The 24253-nt window shown below is 38.5% G+C and overlaps 1 protein-coding gene and 1 long non-coding RNA gene across 2 annotated transcripts; one reads left to right on the top strand and one right to left on the bottom strand.

Moving 5' to 3' along the window:
* Positions 1-8037: 8037 nt before the first annotated feature.
* Positions 8038-9905, bottom strand: LOC144634210 (uncharacterized). Its single transcript, XR_013567163.1, has 3 exons — positions 9794-9905; positions 8646-8702; positions 8038-8173 (listed from the first exon to the last, which is right to left on the bottom strand). It is a non-coding gene; the product is annotated as an uncharacterized LOC144634210 (long non-coding RNA).
* A 3292-nt stretch (positions 9906-13197) lies between these two features.
* LOC144634194 (uncharacterized) lies at positions 13198-20366 on the top strand. Its single transcript, XM_078493093.1, has 7 exons — positions 13198-13357; positions 14193-14882; positions 15990-16164; positions 17128-17225; positions 17333-17414; positions 19031-19176; positions 19942-20366. The coding sequence occupies exons 1-7, from the start codon at positions 13256-13258 to the stop codon at positions 20236-20238; spliced, it is 1590 nt and encodes a 529-aa protein (XP_078349219.1). The 5' UTR covers positions 13198-13255; the 3' UTR covers positions 20239-20366.
* The last annotated feature ends 3887 nt before the right edge of the window (positions 20367-24253 follow it).

Genomic DNA, 24253 nt, shown 5'->3' with positions numbered 1-24253 from the left:
GTCGTTGGATCCGTCTCCCGTGAATGTCAGTTAAAAATATATATTCCGCTGTGTAGTCTAGCCTGTAAACAAGCTCTCCTTCTTTCTCCTGTGGAGGATTGGGCGAAATAAAAGCGGGAAGGAAAGGTGGGGAAGGGGTGGGGAAAAAAGGGACCATATATCATGTATATGCAGTTGTAATACCAGTCACGGTAAACAATTTATAATAAAACGCTGAACATTTATGACTGTATAAAAAATTATTGGTGTAAAAATTAAGGAAAGGGTGCTTTTCACTTCATTAGATTAAGCTAGGTGAAGAAAAGTACACGTAATCAGAAGTTTGTTATGGACTTCTGACGTGATGCCATATTTTGTATTTATTTCTGCAAAGTACAACAAAGCATTTATACCAAAGTAGCATTATTAAAAAAAAATGAGCATAATTACAGTTGAGCATTATATCGGACAAAAACCAAGCATTGTTAGAAGCATATATAACATTCCCTTTTTACCAGCGTAATTGGAAGGGCCTCTGGTATTCAGTTAGAAAGAACTTGCATTCAAAAGATACCGCGTTCTAGAAACAAGTCACCCCGTTTTGGCTGCTGATATTTTGGAACTTTTGTGTGTTCAAAATACCATATCTCGTTCTAGATATCGTCTGATATTGAAAATCCCGTTCTAGATCGGGAACCCAAAACCACGACCTCATTGGACGGCATAGAGCCGTTTTTGGGGAATACCCCAGCTTCGACAACTCCTTCCTAATAAAGTTCGCCTATTGAATTGAGAATTAAGGTGATTATAAAGTTATTACTTTATATCTCTTGTTGTTTGGAAACTTGAGTCGTATTATAATTATAACCGTCTTATTGCGGGCCCAAGAGAGGCCCGCAACCCTAATCTTGACAGTGACCAGCGGATTGCGTTTTACGCGTGCGCGCCACGTTAATAAAAAGCGAACAGAAAACGGAAGTTGAAAATTTTGTTCTTCCACTAAGAACGATCGGAATGCGAAAAATGTGTCAATCACGACAGTTTGTCGTAACACCGGAAGAGAAAATCTGTTCTCCAAAAACGATTGTCACATAAGATCTAGGCTTCTGTTACATGGAAGATTGCAAACATTACGGGTGTTGCTTTTGCGAAAATTTGCTCTGATTGTATCACGCATAAACCACGGCAAAGCGAATGATTCCAACAACGGTTATTCTCGAGAAATTCGTTATAACACTGAAAACATAGCGAGTTTATCGACCGAGGAAAATCACATCTCAATTCACACCGCGTGCTCGACTACAGTTCACTAAACTGTCAATCCGACAAAAAACAACTCTGACTGGTTCGCGGCCGGTTAGCGGCAATTAAGCGTGATTTATCATTAATCGCGCCACGTTAATAAAAGGCGAGCACAACATAGCGAGTTTACCGACTGAGAAAAATCACATCTCAATTCACACCGCGTGCTCGATTACACTTCCGCCAAAACGATAAAAACATGCATTCCTTGCGTGACGCGTTACTCGGGATAATTGTCTTTTGTCCATTTACGCACTCTCGTACCAGTACCTTTTCTAAGTGCGTCAAGGCCCGCACTTTCTAACCTGTGGTTACCACTAGTTTATGAAGGAATAGACTGCGGATAATATTTGAAACTTAAACCGTTTTCCCCTAATAGCTTCCAAATCAACTCAAAAACACACCGGAAAACAGGTTTAAAAACAAAATATTTATATAATGACTATGATATTTTTAAAACATTTGGGTTCCCTGACGGCGAGGCGCTTGTCCCTCCCCGCAAGCTCTGGCGGGGGGCACCTTCCCTTGTTTACGCCGGACCCCAACAGAATATATACATGGTCATATTTTTTAACATTCACGGAAGACGGATCCAACGATAACATCTTAGATTTTGCTTTCACCTGTTTTGCCTTGACCTAATCAGGAACTTGGACAAAGGTAAGAACAAAAAAAAACTATAAAGCGAAGCAACGCAACAGAAGAACCTTAGACCCGGGAGTTAAAAGCGCTGTCATGCAACTATTTAGCAACTTTCACAAACGGTAGCTACCTAAAGTGAAACTTAATTACATGTTCAGCCCAAAAGTTTTTCATTTAGAGCTTATATTAATATAGCAATAATATGGTGCCTCAACCAATACTATACCAAAACGCAGGGTGCTATCTGGGATCTGGTCACGGCGGTTGTCGATTTCATGTGCCGGAAGTTACGCAAGTGTGAAATACATTATCTGCACACCGCATGACAAAGGGCCGACAAATCTCAGTTTGCGAAAAGAAGATTTGCCGGCCGAATCGATTTATCAACCACTGCTACTGTCCGGAACGTTTCGGTCCGATTTTCGGATAGGATATGCCTTCTAATTACACGGATAGGATAGGCCTTCTGTTTACACGGGGCCGTTCTGGAACCGGTGCGGGACGGAACCAAAACTGGACCTGCTATTTTGCAGGTCAAGTTATGGAACCGTTCCGGACCGGTTCCAGAACCGTCCTGTGTAAACACATGGATCGGTGCCAAACGCTTCCGTGTAAACAGAGGCCGATCCGGTCCGGTCCAGTTCGGAACGGCTCCGGTCCGGTCCCGTGTAAACGTGGCCTAGCTGGTTAGAGTATAAAAATGACTGAAAAAAGGCAAGGACAGGACTAACACCAGGTGTCCGTCTTATAGAGATCTTCAATAAGGGAGAGTTGACTCTACAACTGTTTTGCCTTAGCCTAATCAAGAATTTGAACAAGGGTAAGAACTGGATAAAAAATATGCAGCAAAGCGAAGCAACGCAACAGAAGAACTTTCGACCCGGAAGTTAAAAGCGCTTTCATGCAACCATTTAACAACCATTTAACAACTCTCTCAGCCCAAAAGTTTTTCATTGAGAGCTTATGTTAAAATGATAAAAATAGTGCCTCAACCAATCACCAAAAAGCAGGGTGCTTTCTGGTCACGGTGGTTGTCGATTTCATGTGCCGGAAGTTACTCAAGTGTGAATTAATTATCTGCATACCGCAGGACAAAGGGCCGACAAATCTCAAATGGCGGTTTTCGAAACGAAGATTCGCCGGCCGTATCGATTTATCTACCACTGCTGCTAAGCTTTAAGTTGATTTAAAGCAAAGTACTTCGTATCCCTGTTTACACTGATCAGTTAAGACTTAGGACTGTTTTCAAGAATGCATGGAAAAGAACTGTCACTTCAAGACGTGGAAATCAGTTACAAATGGCGCGTCAAGAAAATTGGATAACAGCTTCGCCGAGGGCTTAGGTTTTGTCGTAAATGAGGAAAACAGGATTTACAATGTATCAGCGAACACCACGGTAAGCAAGTCTATGTTTTTATTTTACTCAGTTGAAGTTCACATGGGGAAAATTAACCTTTGCGTGGAATGTTTACATAATGTTGATAAGATCAACAATGTCACGGTCGGTTAAATTAACGAATTTTAAGCAACTTTGAGATCTGAAAGCATCGCACTAAATCATTTCTCCAGGAAATCCTTTTAGTATCGAAAAGAACAATCATTTATCTGTCTAATACCAAATTTTCGGCCATTTATTTCGCTTCGCTCATACTTAAATAAAGCGATAAGTTTGACCTATTTTGAATTAAATCAAAAGTGTGTCGAATAAACTTAATTATATTTTGTAAATAAAAGGACTTTAAGAGCAGAAATTGCTTTCGACGTACTAATTTGATGTTATTCTTCGATATTAAATAGGTATTTTTCTTCCAGAGTGCTTTATTTTTCGACGCGAAGCTAACAAACTCGGCATAAATTTTGAGCTCCGAAAGCGTCAATTTTGCTGGATTTTAGAATTATCGATTTTCTCGAAAACAAATCGATATTTAGCCAAACAAAGTATACTGTGATTTATTTTATATTAAGGCCTACCCATGGTAAGAGAATGAGCGAAATCCATTACAGGGCTCTTGCCAAGAATTTTCATTTTTGTTTGAAATTTGTGCATATGTCCTCTTAAGTGCCAATTTAACAATATGTCGTTCCAGACGTTTCGTTGAGAGCTGCTGCTGCTGTCGTTGAGAGCTGATGCTGGTGCACGCGCAATGAGCGCGCGGCGACTTTCATGTAGTCGCTTTTCCTGACGTTTTCGTTGTTTGTTCCCATCGCAGAACATGATGGGCGCGATCCATTGGACCAAATTTTTCGGAAATTCCGGTACAAAATCAAATGGAACAGAAAGTTTCCGGAAACTCGTTTCGAAAATTTTGGTCAACTTCTGGAGGTTGTCCTCAAATTCCGGAAAATCGGAATTCTCGGAAAATCCTGTTCCATTCGCCAATTTATGCTCGGGCCCAGTTTTTCCCAACCCGGAAATCGACAAAATTCGACATGGCGGTCATTCCAGCTGCTCGACACTGATCAGTGTTCGTCTTGTCTTCTTGCGGCAGACAGCTTATAAACTGCGTTATTGGAACACGTGTGCTTAGCAAGCTTTGGTAAGCAGTTTGAAAATACGTGCACACCACGTATAATTGTCTTAAACGAATGCGATAAGAGCACATCTTGTGCATCCAAATGTTTCCGTAGATGTCATAAAAGCAGACGTATGTGTTTCCAGTGTAAACTTTTCGCATTCTTTACGTTTAAAAAAGCGTGGAGCTACGTTTTTGAGCAAAGTGAAAGGATAGATGGCTTCAGAATTTATCAAGAGGGAGTAATATCTTCAGTTTTCTTTACTGTGTGCGGGAATGGAACTAGCCTGGCCGATTCAAGTGGAAAATACCGTTCCATTTGACAGATGAAAATTTCGAAAATTCAAACCGAAAATTTTGGTCCAATGGATCGCGCCCGATGACACGGACTTGTGCATCTTGAATAGCGTGGCCATTTGTATTGCTCAATGCTGCGGAGGTGCGAAGCGTTGCCGTCGTATGTTTCGGCGATGTAGATCGCAGAAAAACGGAGGCAAGAGATGCCATACACTGAGCCGGTTGTTTCTTAGGTGAAAGCATCCTTGATAACCATAAGGCATTTGAGATCCTGCAGGGCGAGGTCAAGAGAACGCGATCACAAGTGCGGCAGCGAGCGTGCGTGCATGGAAAAGTTCCAACGTGAAGACCAGGCTATTAAAAAAAGCCCAAAACGTCTGGAATGCTATTTTGTTAAATTGGCACTTTATACTCGAACACATGAAGTTTTTTATCTTTTTATGCTTTAAAGTACAAGTGTCACGCAGCCAAGGAATTGTACTTGCTAGAGTCTTGATCAATTGAGAAAGGGAAGTTGCGATATTTATAACGCATATTGCTTTCTATTTCGTCTGGAAAGTGCTTCAGCCACAATTACTCTCTTGATAGCACATTTTAAAAATACGAGTGGGCTAAAAAAATTTGTAGGCCCGGGCCTACGGGCCTATAGGCTAGATACGCCCCTGGTAACATCACAATGGGAAAGAACCTTATTCAGTGGTGCACACCGTCGAAAACAAAGAAATATTAAAGGAAGTTCTCATTCACCAGATTCACTGCATCAGATGCAACATTCGTCAGTTCGTGTTTAAATGCGTGGCGACCACAGGGCACAGAGGAGTCAAGTTGTCCGCAATTCAAAATCTCTACCGTGCAAAACGACCTTCAAAAGCTTTTCAAAGTAAGCCGTACGTGATACAACGCCGTCATGCTATACTTGTTTACAGATCGTCTGGTCTGGTGATATCGTATTCGTACCGTCATGCGACATCCGCAGACAGCAATGTTTGTGGGCGTTACCAGAGAGACCAGCAGTAAGGTCAGTAAGGTCTTCTCGGCACTTCGTGCCTCGTCGGAAAGCTTCGCTTTCCGAAAAAAATCGTCGCCCTTCGGGCGACGATTTTTTCGCCCCAGGCGACCATTGTCAGAATACGATATCACCAGAAGATCTGCAAACAAGTATCGCATGACGGCGCTGCATCACGTACGCTTACACGATCGCTTTGAAGGTCGTTTTGCACGGTAGAGATTTTGAATTGCGGACAAACTTGACTCCTCTGTGCCCTGTGTGGCGACCAGTTTGTTTACTAGTTATTAAAAAATAATACGGTCTTCATTTAATAAACAGTTCATCCTTAAATTTCAGCTTTTCTACGACTGACAGGTAGGTACTATAGTATAAGCCCCGCTAAAATAGCTGGAAAGGGAAAGTTTTTTGAAAAATGAATTTTTGACTGCCAGACGCGCTGGCGCCACATGTTTATTTTGTGAAGATTAATTAAACGCCGTGAAAAATAGAATTTGATGTCCAGCGAGCCACTGCATCTTCGGCTACGCAGTCCTCAGTGAATCCTCCAACTTCACAAATTTCTAAAACTTTAAGAAAACGAACTTTCGCAGAATCAAAAATTGGTCCTTATCGATCTTCCGATCTTGTTGTGAAGACACTGAAATTCGACGAGTGTTCATGCGTGAAGGGATGACTGACGAATGATAATAATTATTTGTAAACTTTCGCTTTCAAAATGAACTTTGCGTTACGTTCAATGCCGTCTTTCTGTTGTTGTACGCCGGTGCGCGTGCGATTATTTATAATTTCTGAATTTTGCATATTTAACTCAGGGTGACACAACAAGTTTGTTAAGAGTCAGTTGTTCCAGTGTTTAATTTGGGTGAAAGTGGTTAAAGAACCACTGTCTTGTCACTAATAAATATATCACATTGAGTTCTTATAAGGTCAATAGATTCTGTCTTTTTCGTTGTTGTTAAAACGCTACCATTGTGACAATGATTCCAAATACAACTAACGGTAACCAGTGAGATAACGCCACTAAAAGAATCACATTGAGTTCATTGAGATTTTTTTATAAGGTTAAGAGTTACTGTTTTTTATCAAAGAGACAATCATGTCAGACATTACGTTAACTTACTAGTAATTAAATTATGTTTGCTGTCTTTGATTTCAACATAACATTGATCAGTAAAATTATCAGGATTGAATTAACACAAAGTGACTACAATATAGTGCAATTATTAACCTGCACACAAGTGACAGACAATAAAAGACGTTGGATTTCAATCTCGACTCACTTGTCTTTCATCAACATGTTCCCTAAGACTTTGCTCTAGCAGCAAAACACACACAGTAATTTTCAGAGAGTTGTTTCAACTCCAAAAGTGGAGTTAAAATTTTAGGTTAAAAATAACTCCTTTTTAAGGGTTATTTTAACTCCTTCATTTAACTCCCATTTTGGTGTTAAAATTACTCTACTAGAGGAGTTTTTTGAACTCTACAAAAGGAGTTATTTAAACTCTATATGGGAGTTAATGTAACTCTAAAAGTGGAGTTAAAAATAACTCATTTTTGGGGTTATTTTAACTCCAATTTTGGGGTTAAATTAACTCTAGTGGGGAGTCACTTTAACTCTACAAAAAGAGTTATTTGAACTCTATATGGGAGTTACTGTAACTCCAAAAGTGGAGTTAAACATTTAGGTTAAAAATAACTCCTTTTTTAGGGTCATTTTAACTCCCAAATTTTACTCCAATTTTGGAGTTGTAATAGCTCCAACAAGGGAGTCACTTCAACTCTACTTCATCAAAGAAAAGAGTTATTTTGACTCCATAATCAGGGTTACAGTTACTCTGTTACCAGAGTTAAAGTAACTCAGGTGCATTCGCCCTATTTAGTAAAGCAACATCACACAAATTGACTGTTAACTTTTACATCTTTAATTCAGTCATAGTCCATTTTCTTATTTGGACATGAGTTTAATACACTGTACATAATTTGTATTAAAAATGACAATAATGTAAATTTCTACTATTGATATCAATAAATTTATTGATATCAATAGTATAAAGAATCTACAAGTATGTATGTATAATTAAAACATTTTATTAAATACTAACAATTCTATTAAAATTTGAGCTCATACAACATGTATGATAATACATCAAAATTCAATCTGTTCATTTGAACTGCCACAGGTTTACAATTTAATTTTCATGAACAGGAACAAGATTGCATAAACCACGGTTAACAGGAAAATATTATATGCATTTATTTTTCAGGAAGCAAACTCTTCCATCTAAATCAGACCCACTGGCAATCAAAATCTAAAGTATACCTTAAAAACACAATCAATAAAAAGTATAAAATTGGCATAACATAAAATTATCATTCCTAACTTATTTATCTGCAGCTTTTCCCTTTTTGGCCAGCTTGTGTTGGTATTTTTCTGTAAAGATAAAACAGAACTTTTAGAGTTGTAGAAACTTAACATAAATTGCAGTTATGTACCAGCCATCAAGGTCTGACAGAACAGAAGCCTAAGTAATGAAGTCCATAATATTTAAACATTTAAAACAATGTGATCACTCATTTGGACACAAGCTTTAAGATCTGGCAAAAATGCCACCACTCGCTTAGTGTACCAAATATCAAGATCTCACATCGTGGAGCCCGGAATAAATTCTAATATACATGTCATCTCACCCACTGTAAGTGTGGATTTTTAATGTTACATTGCATAGTCAAAATGGCTGAAGGCCCTCTAGTTAAAAAGTGAATGCTGCTTTCATTAAAACAGAGCAGCTTCCAGTCTGAAAAGATTTGAATGTTAAAAAAAGCTTCATTCATTCATCCATACCTGTAGCTACCATTTTAAAACCAAACTGTTAATTAATTTTTAGATAAGAGTTGAAACTTACCCTAACAGGTAAATAAATACGAGGATTGCTTGCATTACCCTCCAATACAATGAGTATCTGAAAAAAGATTTAAAATAAAGTTTTTGGGTTACAGAACAATATTATTGATGGTCCACTCAGGCCCCACTGACATGGAAAGAGGATGATCCTAGCACTAGGATCATCAGAGTGGATGTTTGAAGTGCTAGGATCATCCTACCTCTCAGACAGGTTGATACGTGTGCAAGGATGATCCTAGCACCAGGGCCAAATGCAACCTTTTACCGGTATTTGTAAACTAAAAGCTAAAAACACATTGCATAATATTGTGCTCAGATGATTCGAGTCCATGTACTAGGATAATCTTATTTTTACATAGCGAGAGGACGGTTCTGGTGCTACCTTCATGTAGTAACATCCTCTTTTAAATTAAAATGGGGTCTCAGTTCTGTGAGCTACTATTCACATAAAGAAACTTAATATTACAGCTCAAGTGGTGCAAGGTGTTTACATGTATGCACATGAAACTGCAAATGATGGAAGAGAAGCTATCCAAATTTTGTGTTGGGATTCAGAGATACATGTATCAATGCAAAACATAAAATTGCAAACTATTTATCAGTGCCACCAAAAAACTATTTATTAGTGCAACAGTCAATGTAGATGATAAGTCATTTCAATTCGCATACTCAGCTAACATGTAAGGTTTATATGTTTTCCATCCAGTGATTTCTTTGATTTTTCTATTAGCCCTTAAATTTAGTCAGTAACAAATCCTTTGCATATCTTCAGTTTACAATTTACTAAATATGCAAACTGACAAAAATTATTGCATATCAGATAATCAGAATCAGCAGAATCCATCACTCTAAATTTTGCCATGTACAACTAACGCACATGCAGTTTGTTTTCGTCTGTATACAACTGTAGTTAGATTTTGGTCCGTAGCATACAATCCCGATTTCTTGAACCCTCGGTTTATCGAAATTCCCGACTTTCCGAACCTATTTTCTTTCCCTTGTATAGTACATCTCTGTTATTTAACCCTCGATTATTTAACGCAATTTTAGTTCCTTCGGGAGGTTCGAGTAAGGGATTCTACTGGATTGACTTGATAATACAACCGCCTCGTTTTAGATCTTTTAAGCGCCAAAATCAATTAAGCTTACCTTTCACGAAGTTATCAATCCATAAGGCTGTAAAATGCATCTTTTTGAAGGTGACTTATCGATTAAAAACTACTTTACGATGACTCAACCGTGCGTCGATGAAACGTTACCTAAAAAATGGCGGCCGAATATTTCAAATCCGTTGCCGAGTAGGCCCGGAACGATCATGTGGTCTGTAAAAATTAATAATTGAAAGGAAATTGAAAGCAGACTTCCGGTCGCGCCAGGTCGCGCCCGACTTTCTGCAATTCTATCGTGTTTCGCTTATGAACGAAGCATTCCCACGGTTGAAAAATTCTTGGATTGCAAGCAAAAGGTTCCTTTAGACAAAACACTGGGATTCCAAACAGAAGGCTCTTTAGATTCCATTAAATTTATGCGCGGAGCGCGCGACTCGCCGGGCATGTTCTAAGCTTGTTCAGGACTCGTGTGGAGTTAGGTATACCGACGACATTTGCGTGTCAGTGATGCAACTAAATGAGTAGAGGCTTTGGGGTTTATAAATAAAGTCTCCCTGCAAGCGGAGTTGAAGTAACTCCACGAAAATAATTCTTAAACTAGAGTTTTAACTCCTCCTAGAGAGTTAAAATCACTCCACAATTACTCCCTAAGGGGAGTTATAATAACACCTTAAAAATGACTCCAAAAGAGGAGTTCATTTAACTCCTCTTGCAGAGTTAAATTGGAATTTAACTCCATGAAGGAGTTACATTTAACTCCGGAATCAGAGTTGTAATAACTCCCCACAGTGTAACTCCAATTTAGGAGTTAATTAACTCCCCTATTGGGGCGAATTACTCTTTTTTTGGAGTTAAAATTACTCCTTTAGGAGTTAAAATAACTCCATAAAAAATAACTCCACCTTGAGGAGTTAGTTTAACCCCTTTACAGGAGTTAAAATAACTCTTTGAAAATTACTGTGCATGGACCCATTGGGGCCCTATTTTTTCTTATAGAAGTAGAAAAGCTAGTCGAACCAGTGATCGATATTGGGAAAGAATTCTAAATTTTAGGACCCTGGTTAAGTATTGTAAACGGCAGTGATGTGGTCGATAACACTTGGCCTTTATCCTTGTGTCATAACTGTGTATTTGAATAACTGTAGAAAACAAACTATAAAGAAACATCGAACTAGTGCGGACTAGCAGAAACACAGATAACCATGAAATATGGGATACATACCAGTGTTTTTTTGGTTTTATGTGTCAAGTTAAAAAATAGCTTATGGTTCTTTCACCACAAACATTCTATATAATTTATTCCAGTCATAGTAGAAACTATGTCCCAGTAAGAGCTGGCGGGGAATATGCTCTAATCACAGTTAACCAAAGCGTACTTTGAGAGTTTGTATGGATGTACTATAAGAGCTTGTATGTATTTGAAATAAAGTTGGAAAAAATATCTCTTACTATCATTGAAAAGCTATAATAAAACTTAAAACCTTACCTGGTGTCACTTTTTTTGTCTTTCCAGTGCTTTAGAAAGCTTTGCGCGCGATTTTCGTTTCAACGGGCTCTAATCTGTCAACAAACTAACATACTAAATTAAGCATAGCAATAAATAAGCCCGGCCCAGGTGTCATTCCAGCTAGCGAGATGCAAACCCACCTTTGAAATTGGCATAGACTGTCCACAGCCCTCTATTTTTTCGTGTTTTTTTCGACTGATGAGCGCGCGGCGAGAATGGCGAGAGAACTGGACTGAACGGAAGAAGCTTTGCGCTTTGCCCTTTTGCGTCTTTTGCGCTCGCTTCGTTTGCTTTTTTGCGTTGAAAAATCGAGAGGCTGTGGACAGTTGAAAATTGACATTCTTCAATTCCCCGCACCCAAAAAACTGACAAACAGAATGCGGTTCGGGATAAGCAGACAATTCTTAGCCTATTTATTGAACTAAACAACTAACTGTAAAACAAAACCACATATCCTTGCATACAACAAACAGCAGCAAACAAACAATAACAATAGTTTACACTTGGACAATAAAAAACCAAACTGTATACATCTGACCCGGCCAAGGAAAATGAGTAAACAAAAACAAATAAACAAACTGAACTAAGTCACACAAGCCGATAATCAGGAAAAATAAAAGACTGAAATCGTATAAACGGAGACAAAATTTAACAAAATTAAACTGTCCGCTAAGGTTGAAAATCCACAATGAAACTTGTTTACTGTTCAGCCAGTGACGGCGGAGCATTTTTCCAACTGGGGGGGCTGACTAGTGACCTACATTACGTTCATTTCGCACGAAATGAGTGAGCTCTACAACTGGATTTCGTGGATTCAAAACTCCGACCAAGATCCCTCAAATATCTACAACCTGGGGGACATTGATGCGTTCTTTCCTTCACCAGACAAACTGATCCTGGCCGAGAAGCGTGTTTTGGGACAGCTCGAACAAATTCGCGCTCTCTGATTGGCTAACTTGTCAAAAAAGTTTGTTGGGTGGCCACGGTAAGGCGCGTCGCGCTGTAAAGTGAGTAAGTCTTTATTTTTCGGAAATTCTGGGGGGGCTAAAAGCCCCCCCAGCCCCCCGACTCCGCCGTCCATGTCAGCGTATTTATACTAGCTACTTTACATTCCACACTTTCTTCGCATTATCACGTACCGGCGCTTACAACATACTTCTGTCAAATGCACATGTGCTTGGGAATTCAAAGAAACCATTTATCTTTTGTTTCATTACGCTTCGCTTCATTCAGACAAAGATAAATGAACAATTGAATGCTTAAAAAGGTGTGGAAACTTATGCTCTGTTGATGAAATGATGAAATTCCGACAGCGACATTTAAAATGCCGACAAAAATGTCCAAGAAACTCCTGCTCTGTTAACCTTAGTTTTAAATTGGTCGAGAAATAAAAAAAAAATAAAAATAAAAATAGCTGAGAAACTTCTGATTTGCATGTAGATAAAATGACGAAATTCCGACAGCAACATGCGGGCCATGGACAGACGGGAGACATTCATACCTACCCTAACCTCACTTCTCATTTTTTATCCAGTCTTTATTTCGAAACTCAACTACCCTACCCGTTTTGGCCGTGCAACGAAAGCTCTCTGAGCTCACCTACCGCAACGCTCTTTGGGCTCGTCACACAATATTTTAAAGATTGCATGACGAGAGACGAGAAATGAACGGGAGCTCGAGAAGGAGACTGGAATCAACGAGCAAGTCGGCCATCTTTACAGGCTTGTTTCTACAGCCTGTTTCTACCTTTTCTTGTGGACTGCGAGCAGAAAATGCGTATGCGAGCGAGAAGCAATTGCGAAATCGCGAAAAGCGCGGGGGCGAAAAAAAGGAAAAAGAAAGGCTTTTCCCTGCCCCTTATTTGCATATAAATCAACTCTTCCGGTCTCGGAACAAAAACCGACTGCTCGCCACTACTGCTCGCAGACTGTCTAGCGTTGTCAGCGTTGGTTGGCGTTGGTTTCTCTTCTTGCTAGCTGGCGGTGCGGTTAAGTGATGGCTTTCAGAAGCAAGTACTATGTTCCTATACCAGACAACATTTCGTGGCCACAGTATGTGTTTCAGAACTTTGATAAATACGGAGACAGCAAGGCAGTGGTAAGCTACAAAATTTGCACAACACAACACGAAAAGGGAACAGCCAAAGTTCCCTCGTGTCTGTATTAGCGATTGTCTTTTATTTTGCTTGGGTCCGCTAAAATAGATTATAAGAGCTGGTTTTTCAGAGTGTTAGCAGGGCCGTACTCAAAGCCGTGGCCGCTTAGAGGCAAACCGAGGCACTTGGCAAACGAGGTTGCTTGGCAGTGACTTGGCCCAGTCATTTTATATTTTGTGATTTTTTTTTTTTTTTTTTTGGGGGGGGGGGGGGGGGAGTAGTTTAGGTAACTGGCATTTTAAGACCTGAAAGGAGAGGCACGTTTATGGAAAATTTCCTGATCCGGCTCCCCAGAGAATTCAGATTTTTAAGATAATCTCTGTAATGGGCTATTATATTGCATTTAAAATATGCACCCCCTCTCCCCCCCAGTTGAAGAACAGTGGAATTCTTTAGGGGTAAGGGCAAAAATTCGTGGATTTGCTCCGGGGTAAGATAAGAAATACAGGAATATTCTTAAGGGGGGTGGTGAAAAGTTGTGGAACTCTTTTGGGTTGGAATTCTTGAGGAACAAACGCGTTTCTAATGGGATTCTTGAGGGCTTAGCACATTTTCAAAGGATTTCATTGGGGGGGTTAAGGAACTTTCAGTGGATTGCTTTAAAGGTGTAGACGTTTTCAAAGGATTTCTTTTGGGGTAAGAAGATGAAAAGACCTGTCCTCAACAGTCTTCTTGGAGTAAGGCTTAAGTCTTGCACAACCTCCAGTAGCCTAAGATATAACTTTTTGTGATCAGTCTGATACACTACGATTAAACATTTCATTTTGTGTTTTTCAGAGCGACCCATCTACTGGGAGCTTTTACACTTTTAAACAGCTTAAAATACTGACCAGAAATTTTGCTTCTGCCTTGGTCAAACAAGGATTAAAGAAAGATGATGCTCTAGCTATCTATCTTCCTAATGGTATCCAATACCCTGTTGTATACTATGGAGCCTTGTTTCTTGGAATTACCATCATGACAATCAACCCTCAGTATGGGGTAGAAGAGCTTGCATATCAGCTACGGGATGCTGGGGCTAAGTACTTGATCACAGACAGGGAACGTCTTGCTAATGCACAAAGGGCAGCATTACAAGTCGGTATTGTTGCTACATTCACTGTTGGAAAAGTTAAAGGTTTTGTGTCAGTTGACGAGTTGGTTCAAGATGATGGTTCAAGATTTCCAAGTGATGTGAATATAAGTCCCAAGGAAGACGTTGCCGTTTTGCTTTATTCCAGTGGTACGACAGGCTTACCTAAGGGTTGTATGCTTACGCACTACAACCTGATTGCACTGGCATGTATTATCGGACATGACAGTTTCTTGAATTTGAGTTTGCAGTCTGTGGTCTTGGCAGTTTTACCACTATTCCATGGCTATGGGCAATTTGTTATTATGGGGATGGCTTTGTCTAGGGGTGCCAAACTTGTCATTTTGCGGCAATTTGAGCCACAGATATTTCTACAAACTTTGGAAGATCACAGGGTAAAGTATTTAATTAATCATATATCTTAAGTTTTCAACATTTAAGGTGGTTACATATTTAAATAATCTCTTTTTATTTCCCATTAGCCAGCTTTTCAAAAAAATCAAATCAAAACTTTTTCCACTGATGAAGGGCTAAGCCCAAAAATCTGAAACATTATTCATAGCACTTAGTACTCTTATGAGAAATTTGTTTAACTTTGTTATTGCTGGGTTGCAGCTGACGTCATGGCAGCCATACTGGTGGACAAGGACTTAGTGTTTCCCCCCACTGCAAATTCTGCGAAAAAAATTTTTATTGTCACATGATTGCAAACCAAGAATAGTTATTGTACACTGCTCTTAAATATTAACCTTGTTCTGTTAGTTGGTTTTGGAGCTCGTCAGTTAAGAGAAGGGGTTGGTGGTGGGCCATAACCCCCTCCCCCACCCCCACACTTACACATACATTACCACCACTGCTGCCGTAATGTGCAGTTCCAGAAAATATCCATACCCACCCTGTGGAAGGCAACTGGAAATTCCGAGGGGGTGAGGGTATCAAAAGCCAAAATTTTTAAAGGAAAGTATGGGGCTTGACTGGAATTTCCAGAGGGGTGGGGGGAATTCAAACTAAAAAACATTCCGTACGAGGGGTACGGATATTTTCTGAAACAACACAATCTTTAAAAGTATACCTGCTGTGGCAATGAAACCTACATGGTCATTTATGTCCGGTATTTCAAGGTCATTTGTGAAAGGTATTTATGTAGGGTTTATTTTAGTGATGAAATCAATGAAATGATCCGCAGTTCACATAATTATATGTCTTTCATATATTCACTTTGTCATCTACTCCACATGTGGGACCTAATTGGACCCACAATTGACCTGCTTCCAACGTATCAAGGCTTCTTCACTCAGTTGGTAGAGCAATGCACTGGTATCGCAGAAGTCATGGGTTCAAATCCTGTTGTAGCCTTGAATTTTTTTTCATGCTAAAAAATGCAATTGCTTAAATTGCTTGCACACTGTGAGGATCATTTCGTTCATTTTATCATTTATTTTAGTATTAATGAGTGCCCATTATAACATATCACAATGCAGGTTGTTTTGAATTTCATTCAGGTGACAGTTGCCCCAATTGTTCCTCCACTAATTCTGTTCCTGGCACAGCACTCGATGGTTGATAATTACAAATTAAGCTCCTTGATGGAGGTGATTTCTGCAGGAGCCCCAGTAGGAGAAGAGCTACTGACAGCTTTAAAAAAACGCTTACCTCACGTCAAATATGTCAGACAAGGTAATGCAAGCTAGTGGTTTTAAAAAGAATCTATGAACAAAGGAACAAAGACCAGATATGCGTAAGCAGCATAAATCTAGCTTATGTCGACATTCAAGTCATGAATGAAAGAATGAATGAAATACTTTATTATAGTGTCAAGGTATTTAGCTTTAAAAAAAAAATAATTGGGGACACTATTTACATTAAAATCTACTAAGCTACATAAAGTTTAAAATATTTGTAAACACTTAAATTCTAAGAAAAAAAGAACCGTACTACATTGATGAATAGATAAATAAATGAATCAATAAATAAATGAGAATAAAATATAAAATTTTATAATAAAAGTAGGTGTAAGATAAAAATTGCAGTTAAGAATTAAAAATTTAACATTTAAAAATTTAAATCGGCCTAGCTGCATATGTCACATTTACACTCAGTTTGTATAAGATGGGTGAGGTCTTTTCTCCCAATACTGTTTTTAAAGCTCGTGACATTTGGTTTTTCTCTCAAGTTATTTTTCTAATGAACAAACTTACTTAAATTTCAAAGTTAAGGAAACCTCCAAATAGAAAAATTAAGGTTGGAAAGTATCAAAAAGGTTATTAATATTAAAAGGAAAATATTTTTCAAGATCGAAGTGTACAGTCCCTTATTAGGAGGGTGCATTTTTCTTGTAAGACGATTGGACAATTTTCTCTTCTGTGCATTTCACTATTAATAGCACCAGTCTTGTACCATTGTCCTGTAAATTTCACCCATGGGGTTTGGGGGGGGGGGGTGGAGCGGTGGGGAAAGGGAGGTTAATTTTTGCACTTTGGGTCTTAAACTTTAAGGATTTGGGGTAGGGGAGGCTCTCCCTCCTCAGTTTCAGGACTCTCTTAGATCTGCTGCTGGATTATTGCACTAACCACATCTAGGAATGTTCCATTACCTTATCACAAGTTTGATTTTAAAAATTCTGTTTCCTTTAAAATGCAGCATATGGTTTGACAGAGGGTGGGTTATGCAGTATGACTCCACTTGATGGAAACAAAGCAAGTTCCTGTGGTGTCCTTTTCCCAAATCTGGAATGCAAGGTATTTAATTGTTGCAAAAGGTGCTTCATTCCAACAAAATAGTTTCTGTCTTATGTCACATTCCGATACCAGCTTTTACTTATCCATTGTAAATGTCTGATTGACAGGTTGTCCATCAAGAGACATTGGTACCATTAGGACCATATAAAGAAGGGGAGATCTGCATTCGAGGACCCACCGTCATGAAAGGTATCATGTTGGGGCAGAGCTGGGGGGGAACAGCTAGGTGGTAGAAACTTGGGAGTAAAATGGTCAGGAATTTTATGGAAGTCAGGAGAAGAAACAGCACAAATTGATGGGAACACCTAAGGAAGGGGCAGGAAGCTGAGCGTTTAGACCCGTCCCCTGATATTATTAACAATCATTTAGTGATAGGTCAGAGGTCATGAACTAATTGTACAAACACACAAACATTACCTTAAAAAGGTTAGAATCCAGTCTCTGAAAATCGACTGAGCCTGCAATATTTGTCAGAGGTGTTATATTGATAGGAGAAACTTCAACAAGGGTTTCCAAAACAAAATGCAATAATTTATACTGGGCGATTTAAGCAGTGGACATGCTCAAGTTCTCCGGCTCCCATTACTTATTGTGATTTATGAAGCATGCACATGCAAATTTAAAGATATCAGACTTACATAAAGTTACATTCGTTCTAGAAACATGCTTCAAATCTCATACCGGTATCTGGCAGATATCTTACGGAATTTTAAGCTCTATTAACCCCCCATGCCAGGGGGGAGGGGCTTATTTCTTTTCAAAACCTTTTCACAGAGGTTTAATAAAGAGGGGCTTATTTCAAACAACTTTAGTGAGAGCACATATAAAAAAAACAAAGTGGATTTTTTTAATGTCTTACGCTGTTTTGTAACACACTGATTTTCACAAGGTATAATTATAAAATGTTAAATGTGATAAACGTTAAATGTCATACCACGCTTTTAGCCAGGTGGGAGTCCAGGAGTCCTATGGACGGCCACTTTTCAGAGAAAATTAATATGACTAACTGTATACAGTGTTTTTGTTAGCAAATTTGGAAATCTCTAGATACCTTTGCACTCATAACTGCAGAAAAACATCTTGCATACTCCTCAGGCCCTCCTATGGGGACAAATTCAGGCCTGATAAAAATTTTGGACACCCACTTTTAAAATTCTGGCTAAAAGCCTGTGTCATACCTTATTATAGGAAATTAACGCTGCATGAAATTAACGCAAATTTCAAAAAATCCGTATTAATTTAAGTCGCGTTAACTTTTGTTAACGTTAAGTTCCGCGCTGTTAATTTAGTGGAGCGTTACTTTCTATGACCTTAATTTTCAAATATTTTGGCCCCAATTTCTCGATACAGTCCAGCCGTTCTTGACTCCTTAGGAAAAGGCATTATTGCATCAGGGTGGAAGTCTGCCGGTATCACTGAAACTGTGAAGAACGCTCGAGGCGATCAGATTCCTTCACTTAACCCCTACGTTTGGGGATTATACGCCTAGTGTTGAAATAGACTTGTTCCTGTTGTCTCAACAAGTGTTTTTCTTTGTGTACGTCGCGTTAATTTTCTTCATTTTGAAATATTACCTCCTCTTTCGCGTTAATTTCCTTTACTGGGAAGTAATTTTTCCTTCAATTCGCGTTAATTTTAAATAACCTAATTAACACAAGTGTTAGTTTCCTATTATAAGGTATATCGACTCGTCGTCATTGACCAACTTGGGAAGGGGGGGGGGTGCTTATATTATTGAAAACAATTTTAAACTTCCAGAGGGGAGCTTTTAAGGTATATTTTCCTTTCTGAATGCATGTACACAGGTTATCTAAACAATCCCAAGGCGACCACTCAAACGATTGACCAGGAAGGCTGGGTACACACGGGAGATGCTGGACATTATGACGAGGAGGGATATCTTTGCATTGTGGATCGAATAAAAGAGTTGATCAAATATAAAGGATTTCAGGTAGAAATAACACTTAGCTTCTTACAGTAAAATACAATTGTAAGCGATTTTGTACAGTGACCTCTCCCCAACGGACACCTATGTAAATTGGACACCTGGTGTTGCCGTGTTGGTCCCTGCCGTTTTTCCGTCATGTTACTGTACTAAACTCGCTATAAGATGGAGACCTCTCTAAGACGGAAAGGTGGGGAGAGAGTTGACTGTGTTGCATTGCAAATGTAACATAGTGACCCATCAGTTTCTCTTCATCTTTAGTAAAATCAATTGTTTTGTAAATCAAAGGAACATCCACAAGAAGCTTGCAAAAGATATAATTTACTGAACATGACGGAAACAAAGCTTGAAATAAAAATTCTGTAGGGGGTTCCAAATCCACTAAGGAGGGGGTGGGGTCCAAATCCGCTATGACATAGGTGCTGATGTCGAGTTATACATCTGGCCCCGGCTCGGTTCAAAGGGTGGATAACGCTATCCACCTGATAAATCACTATCCAGTGGATAAGTGCTGTCAAAACCTACTACGCTATCCACTGGATAGTGATTTATCCGGTGGATAGCGTTATTCACCCTTTGAACAACTGGGGCCAGGTGGGAAAGGAGGCACTGTGAAAGTAAAGTATCTTGCCGAAGAACACAACAAAATGACTCCGGCAATGGGCTAATGGATATGCGTTTAACAGTTGTATTTAATAAACGTTCTTTATTTTCTATCAATAACCATTTCCGACAATAGACGACTCATCTTCGGTTCTTTGTATTTTTCAGGTTCCTCCAGCCGAGCTCGAAGCGTTATTAATTACCCACCCGAACATCGACGACGTGGCAGTAATCGGCGTCCCCGATCTTAAAGCCGGAGAGCTGCCGAAAGCTTTCGTGGTTCGTCGTGGAGACGTTACACCCGACGAGATCATTAAATTCGTGGCTGAACGAGTAGCTCCTCACAAAAAGCTCAGGGGTGGTGTGGAGTTTATTGACCAGATTCTAAAGTCGCCCAGCGGAAAAATCTTACGACGCCATCTTCGAAACAGGGAGAAAGAAAGTCAGATGCGATCCAAGTTATAAGTGATATCGATCTACTGAACTTGTTTTCTTCTTTTAGCTTTCTTTTGAAGAATAAAACTTCTTAATGCGGACTAGCAGAAACTCTTTTACTTTGCCTCTGAGCGGCAGATTGAGAGGAATCTGTGTATTCGTTTAAGATCATTGCCCCGAAATAAAACTGAACATAGATTTTCAACCAAACTTTGCCGACTTGTTGACTGGGGACTTAGGGTGGACTTACAAACTTATCCTTCTTTTTGAGTGCCAAGTTAAAAAAAATTCTATCGAGCGCTTTTTATTTTGCGCTGATTTTAGTAACCGAAGGCCCTTTTTTCGATAAAAGAGCGAAGTAACACTTCATTCCAGTTCTTATTTAGGTCGATGTTTCAAGAAATCAAATGAAACGATTTCTCTGAGATTGTCGCCCAAGGTAATTACATTCACTTAAGGCCAAAATGTTTCTTGATCGGGCCTTGTGAACGTTTTCTCAATAATGTTTTACTGAGACTGCTTTGTTTTTGCTGTATTTTAGCACCTGAAAACTTCATCCGAAATTTTCTCGAAACGCTCTCAGAAATTCTTCAAATTTCGCAGTCCTTGAGAAAACTATGTCAAGTCCAAGATCTAGAAGCCTTTTTTCCAAAATAATCCCCCTATTAATAAGGGTTTTTTAAAACATTTCACAATAAAAGTTAACGGTAAAAATAAGCGACGTTTCGACCGATCTTCGGTCATTATCAAGCTAAGTGTAAGAAATAAAATTTGCATAGATATATATAGCTACAAAGAGGTAAAAATGTGTGAGAAATATTAATGAAGTAAAAATGTAAGTAAAAAGAATTTACAACGTAGTTGCTAAAAACAATAAAAGGCATGCAAAGCTAATAAATAAATATTATTTAAAAACTTTCGCACGTATAGAGTCAGATTGCAGGTTATGTTGGTTTTAAGCGCCGGCACTTGCACCAACGCGTCGATGAACACAAGAACGCATCGTCATCAATTGGAAAACATTATCGCGAGGAACACGCTTTGGCCCCTAAGGATCTAACCAAGAATTTTTCGATTTTAAAGAAATGTAAAACGAAGTTTGATTGTCTTATTTTTGAAATGTTTTTTATCCACGAACTGAGGCCTAGTCTCAATGTACAATCTGACTCTATACGTGCGAAAGTTTTTAAATAATATTTATTTATTAGCTTTGCATGCCTTTTATTGTTTTTAGCAACTACGTTGTAAATTCTTTTTACTTACATTTTTACATATTTTTACTTCATTAATATTTCTCACACATTTTTACCTCTTTGTAGCTATATATATCTATGCAAATTTTATTTCTTACACTTAGCTTGATAATGACCGAAGATCGGTCGAAACGTCGCTTATTTTTACCGTTAACTTTTAATCCCCCTATTACAAGAAAATCGGTCTCAAGTAAAATGGGTGATGACGTCATTATGTTACTATGGTTACTCCGATTTCGATGAAACTTATCACATTTGAAACTTTTATCTTTCTTTAGTACAGCCGGTATTGATCGGTTTTCAGTCGCATTTTTTTACGGTGGCATACAAGTTGCTCAAAGTTGAAAGGTATCGTCACTCAAAAATCCGATCGAGCCACCTTAAATTTTGAAATAAAAAGAGGGTCCCCATATTCGTTTAGGAGCAGGAAGACCTTGTATTTACCATATAATTCCTTAATAATTCCCTTGCGAGTACTGGCAAAGTACACATTTCCAGTGGTCATTTTGATCTGAGCCCGTTGATACCAAACCGCCTATGGCATAACATAAATCTGAGTTTTGTTTTATTTGATTTGAGTAAGTTTAGTTTAAATTTATTTTTAATAAATCTCGCGCAAAATGCCAATGAACGACCAATAATGAAAACGAAGAAGAGAGACTATTTTTTATTTGTTGCCTGCTAACTTCAATCCCTGAGAACTTAGGCGCTAACAAAACAAACACTGATAACAATATTACATTGACGTCACATAGAATGGAAAGTTTGTAACTGCATTATACAGCTGTTAAGCGGAGATAGTTGTCCGTTTTCGAATTCATCCACTCTAACTGGACAGCGTAAACTAAAATACCTGGTCAGCGTTTATAATGATTGCTTTTTCTGCTTACGTGTGGACGAAAAGCCTAAAAACGCATATTCACCTAATTGCAATAAGGTTTTCATAGAATAAAAAAAAAGTCAAATATGAACTAATAAAGCGCATGCATGAAATTAATTCGTGCAAATGGCCTCTCAATACGAAAAAATCAATTTATCTTGTTACATCATAAAAAGTGGACTCAAACTGTGCAGATTAAAACTCGGGAGTTTTCTGTTAATGCTACCAATTATGAAACTATGGCTAATTTTAAATTCCTATTTACCTTTTTTTCTTTTTTTCTATGACAACGTTATTGCAATGTTTTTCCGTAATTATTTGTCATTTACATGTTTGCTATATTGTTACGATAACGTATGTTTGTTAAAAAACTCAATAACAATAATAGACTCGTTCTTTAGAATCTAACAATTCCCGTTACGTCATCTATTGTAATAGAGTTTTCCGATTAAACGGAAATGGAACGACTTTTTCCGCCTGTTATAGCTAATAAGATGCAAAGTGCCGTTTGTTTCAATTTGCACAATGAAATTTCAGTTATTATTCATTGTTTACGAGCAGATTAAATTAGCAATCCTTGCAGTAAATACAATGTCTCGTGGTGGAATGCAAACTGCTTGAAAATCAAGATACAATGTTTACGTATCACAGTTTTCCCAGAAAAATATATTGAAAACAGCAGTATATTTTCTGAGACAACTGAAGAAAAATGTTTTTAGGTGCAAAGTATCCATGGTGTTAAAAAAATAGTTACTGAAAGGAGGCGGCTTTTTTATCGCATACGTAAAAGCCTGTGAAACCTGTGAAACTCACAAGTAACGTAAAACAAAGAACGACCAAGACAACAAAGAACCTGGAAACAATAAAAAGCAGGAAAACAATAGCCCCAAAACAAAGAAAAATTTTACAAGTTCTTACACCAGAGTAAAACCCAAACGTTAACGAACTTGAAAGTATTCGCAGCATAACTTTTGCACAACTTATTTTCCATCTAAACAGTTGCCATTTGTGGAACTTCACACTTCTCTACGGTTTTGCAACTTTGCTTATTGCCACCATCTACCAAATAAATAGAAAAATGGGAGTTGAAAAATGAGGCGGTATCTTTTTGTTCTATTGTTTTCTTTTCATTTGCACATAAAAAATTCCACGGGTAAACATCACATATATCACCTTTTTTGTTACACCTTAAGAACGTACAACATGCGAACATCACACTAGCCTGTGTACAGCCGTCCCGCTCCGCTCAAAAAAATCGCGATTTTGCCTTTTGTTTAAGAACTAATTCTTTTTTCTTTCGAGACTGTGCCTATGTCATGTGGACTGACTGCCTTCAGATATGTCATTAGGCGAGAGCAATACTCTTTTTGAGAGCTGCACTGCATGGTGATATTACAATGCCCTCGAGTAGTGGACAACACGCGCAGAAGAAAAAAGTTACCAAAGCGTAAAATGTGAAATCGCGAGTGGCGTAGCTTGACCAGGTTAACAGTTGGAAATATTTTTGTGCATTTTATTCGAAATGAAAAAGTATTTTTTTAAGAAAATTCTTACATATTTTATTGGCAATGCACCACATTTTACTGCATTGGTAATAGCTCTCTATAATGAAACGTGGATCACGCAAAATTTAAGATTCCCTGATTTCGAGTTTTCTGTTTACCGTTATTACGGTAATATCGATGTGGCGAGTAAAAACAAGCAAGCAGATTAATGAACTTTTAATGGGTTAACTAAGTGAATTTAATAAGATTTTCAATAGGCGGAAAAATGTGTTCCATTTAAGTGAATTTTCCGCTAAATCGGAAAACTCTAATCACTGTATTGGCTGCTGAGACAAAAGACTGTTTATTTCACAGTTGGCATAACAAATCGACACAAAATTATAAACATATAGCAAATGACGCCTTTC

This window comes from Oculina patagonica, chromosome 13 (genome assembly GCF_052425735.1).
Source record: "Oculina patagonica isolate OP01 chromosome 13, crgOcupat, whole genome shotgun sequence".
In the NCBI taxonomy this organism is placed as follows: Eukaryota; Metazoa; Cnidaria; class Anthozoa; order Scleractinia; family Oculinidae; genus Oculina; species Oculina patagonica.
The sequence above is the reverse complement of the archived record's forward strand: the minus strand, read 5'-3'. Positions and strand labels throughout refer to the sequence as shown.

Excerpts from the sequence above, each read along its gene's own strand:
- LOC144634194 (XM_078493093.1), top strand. The coding sequence starts at position 13,256 with ATGGCTTTCAGAAGCAAGTACTATGTTCCTATACCAGACAACATTTCG. Across the intron at positions 16,165-17,127 it reads CGTCAAATATGTCAGACAAG|CATATGGTTTGACAGAGGGT; the intron begins GTAATGCAAGCT and ends TTTAAAATGCAG. Across the intron at positions 17,415-19,030 it reads AGGACCCACCGTCATGAAAG|GTTATCTAAACAATCCCAAG; the intron begins GTATCATGTTGG and ends GCATGTACACAG.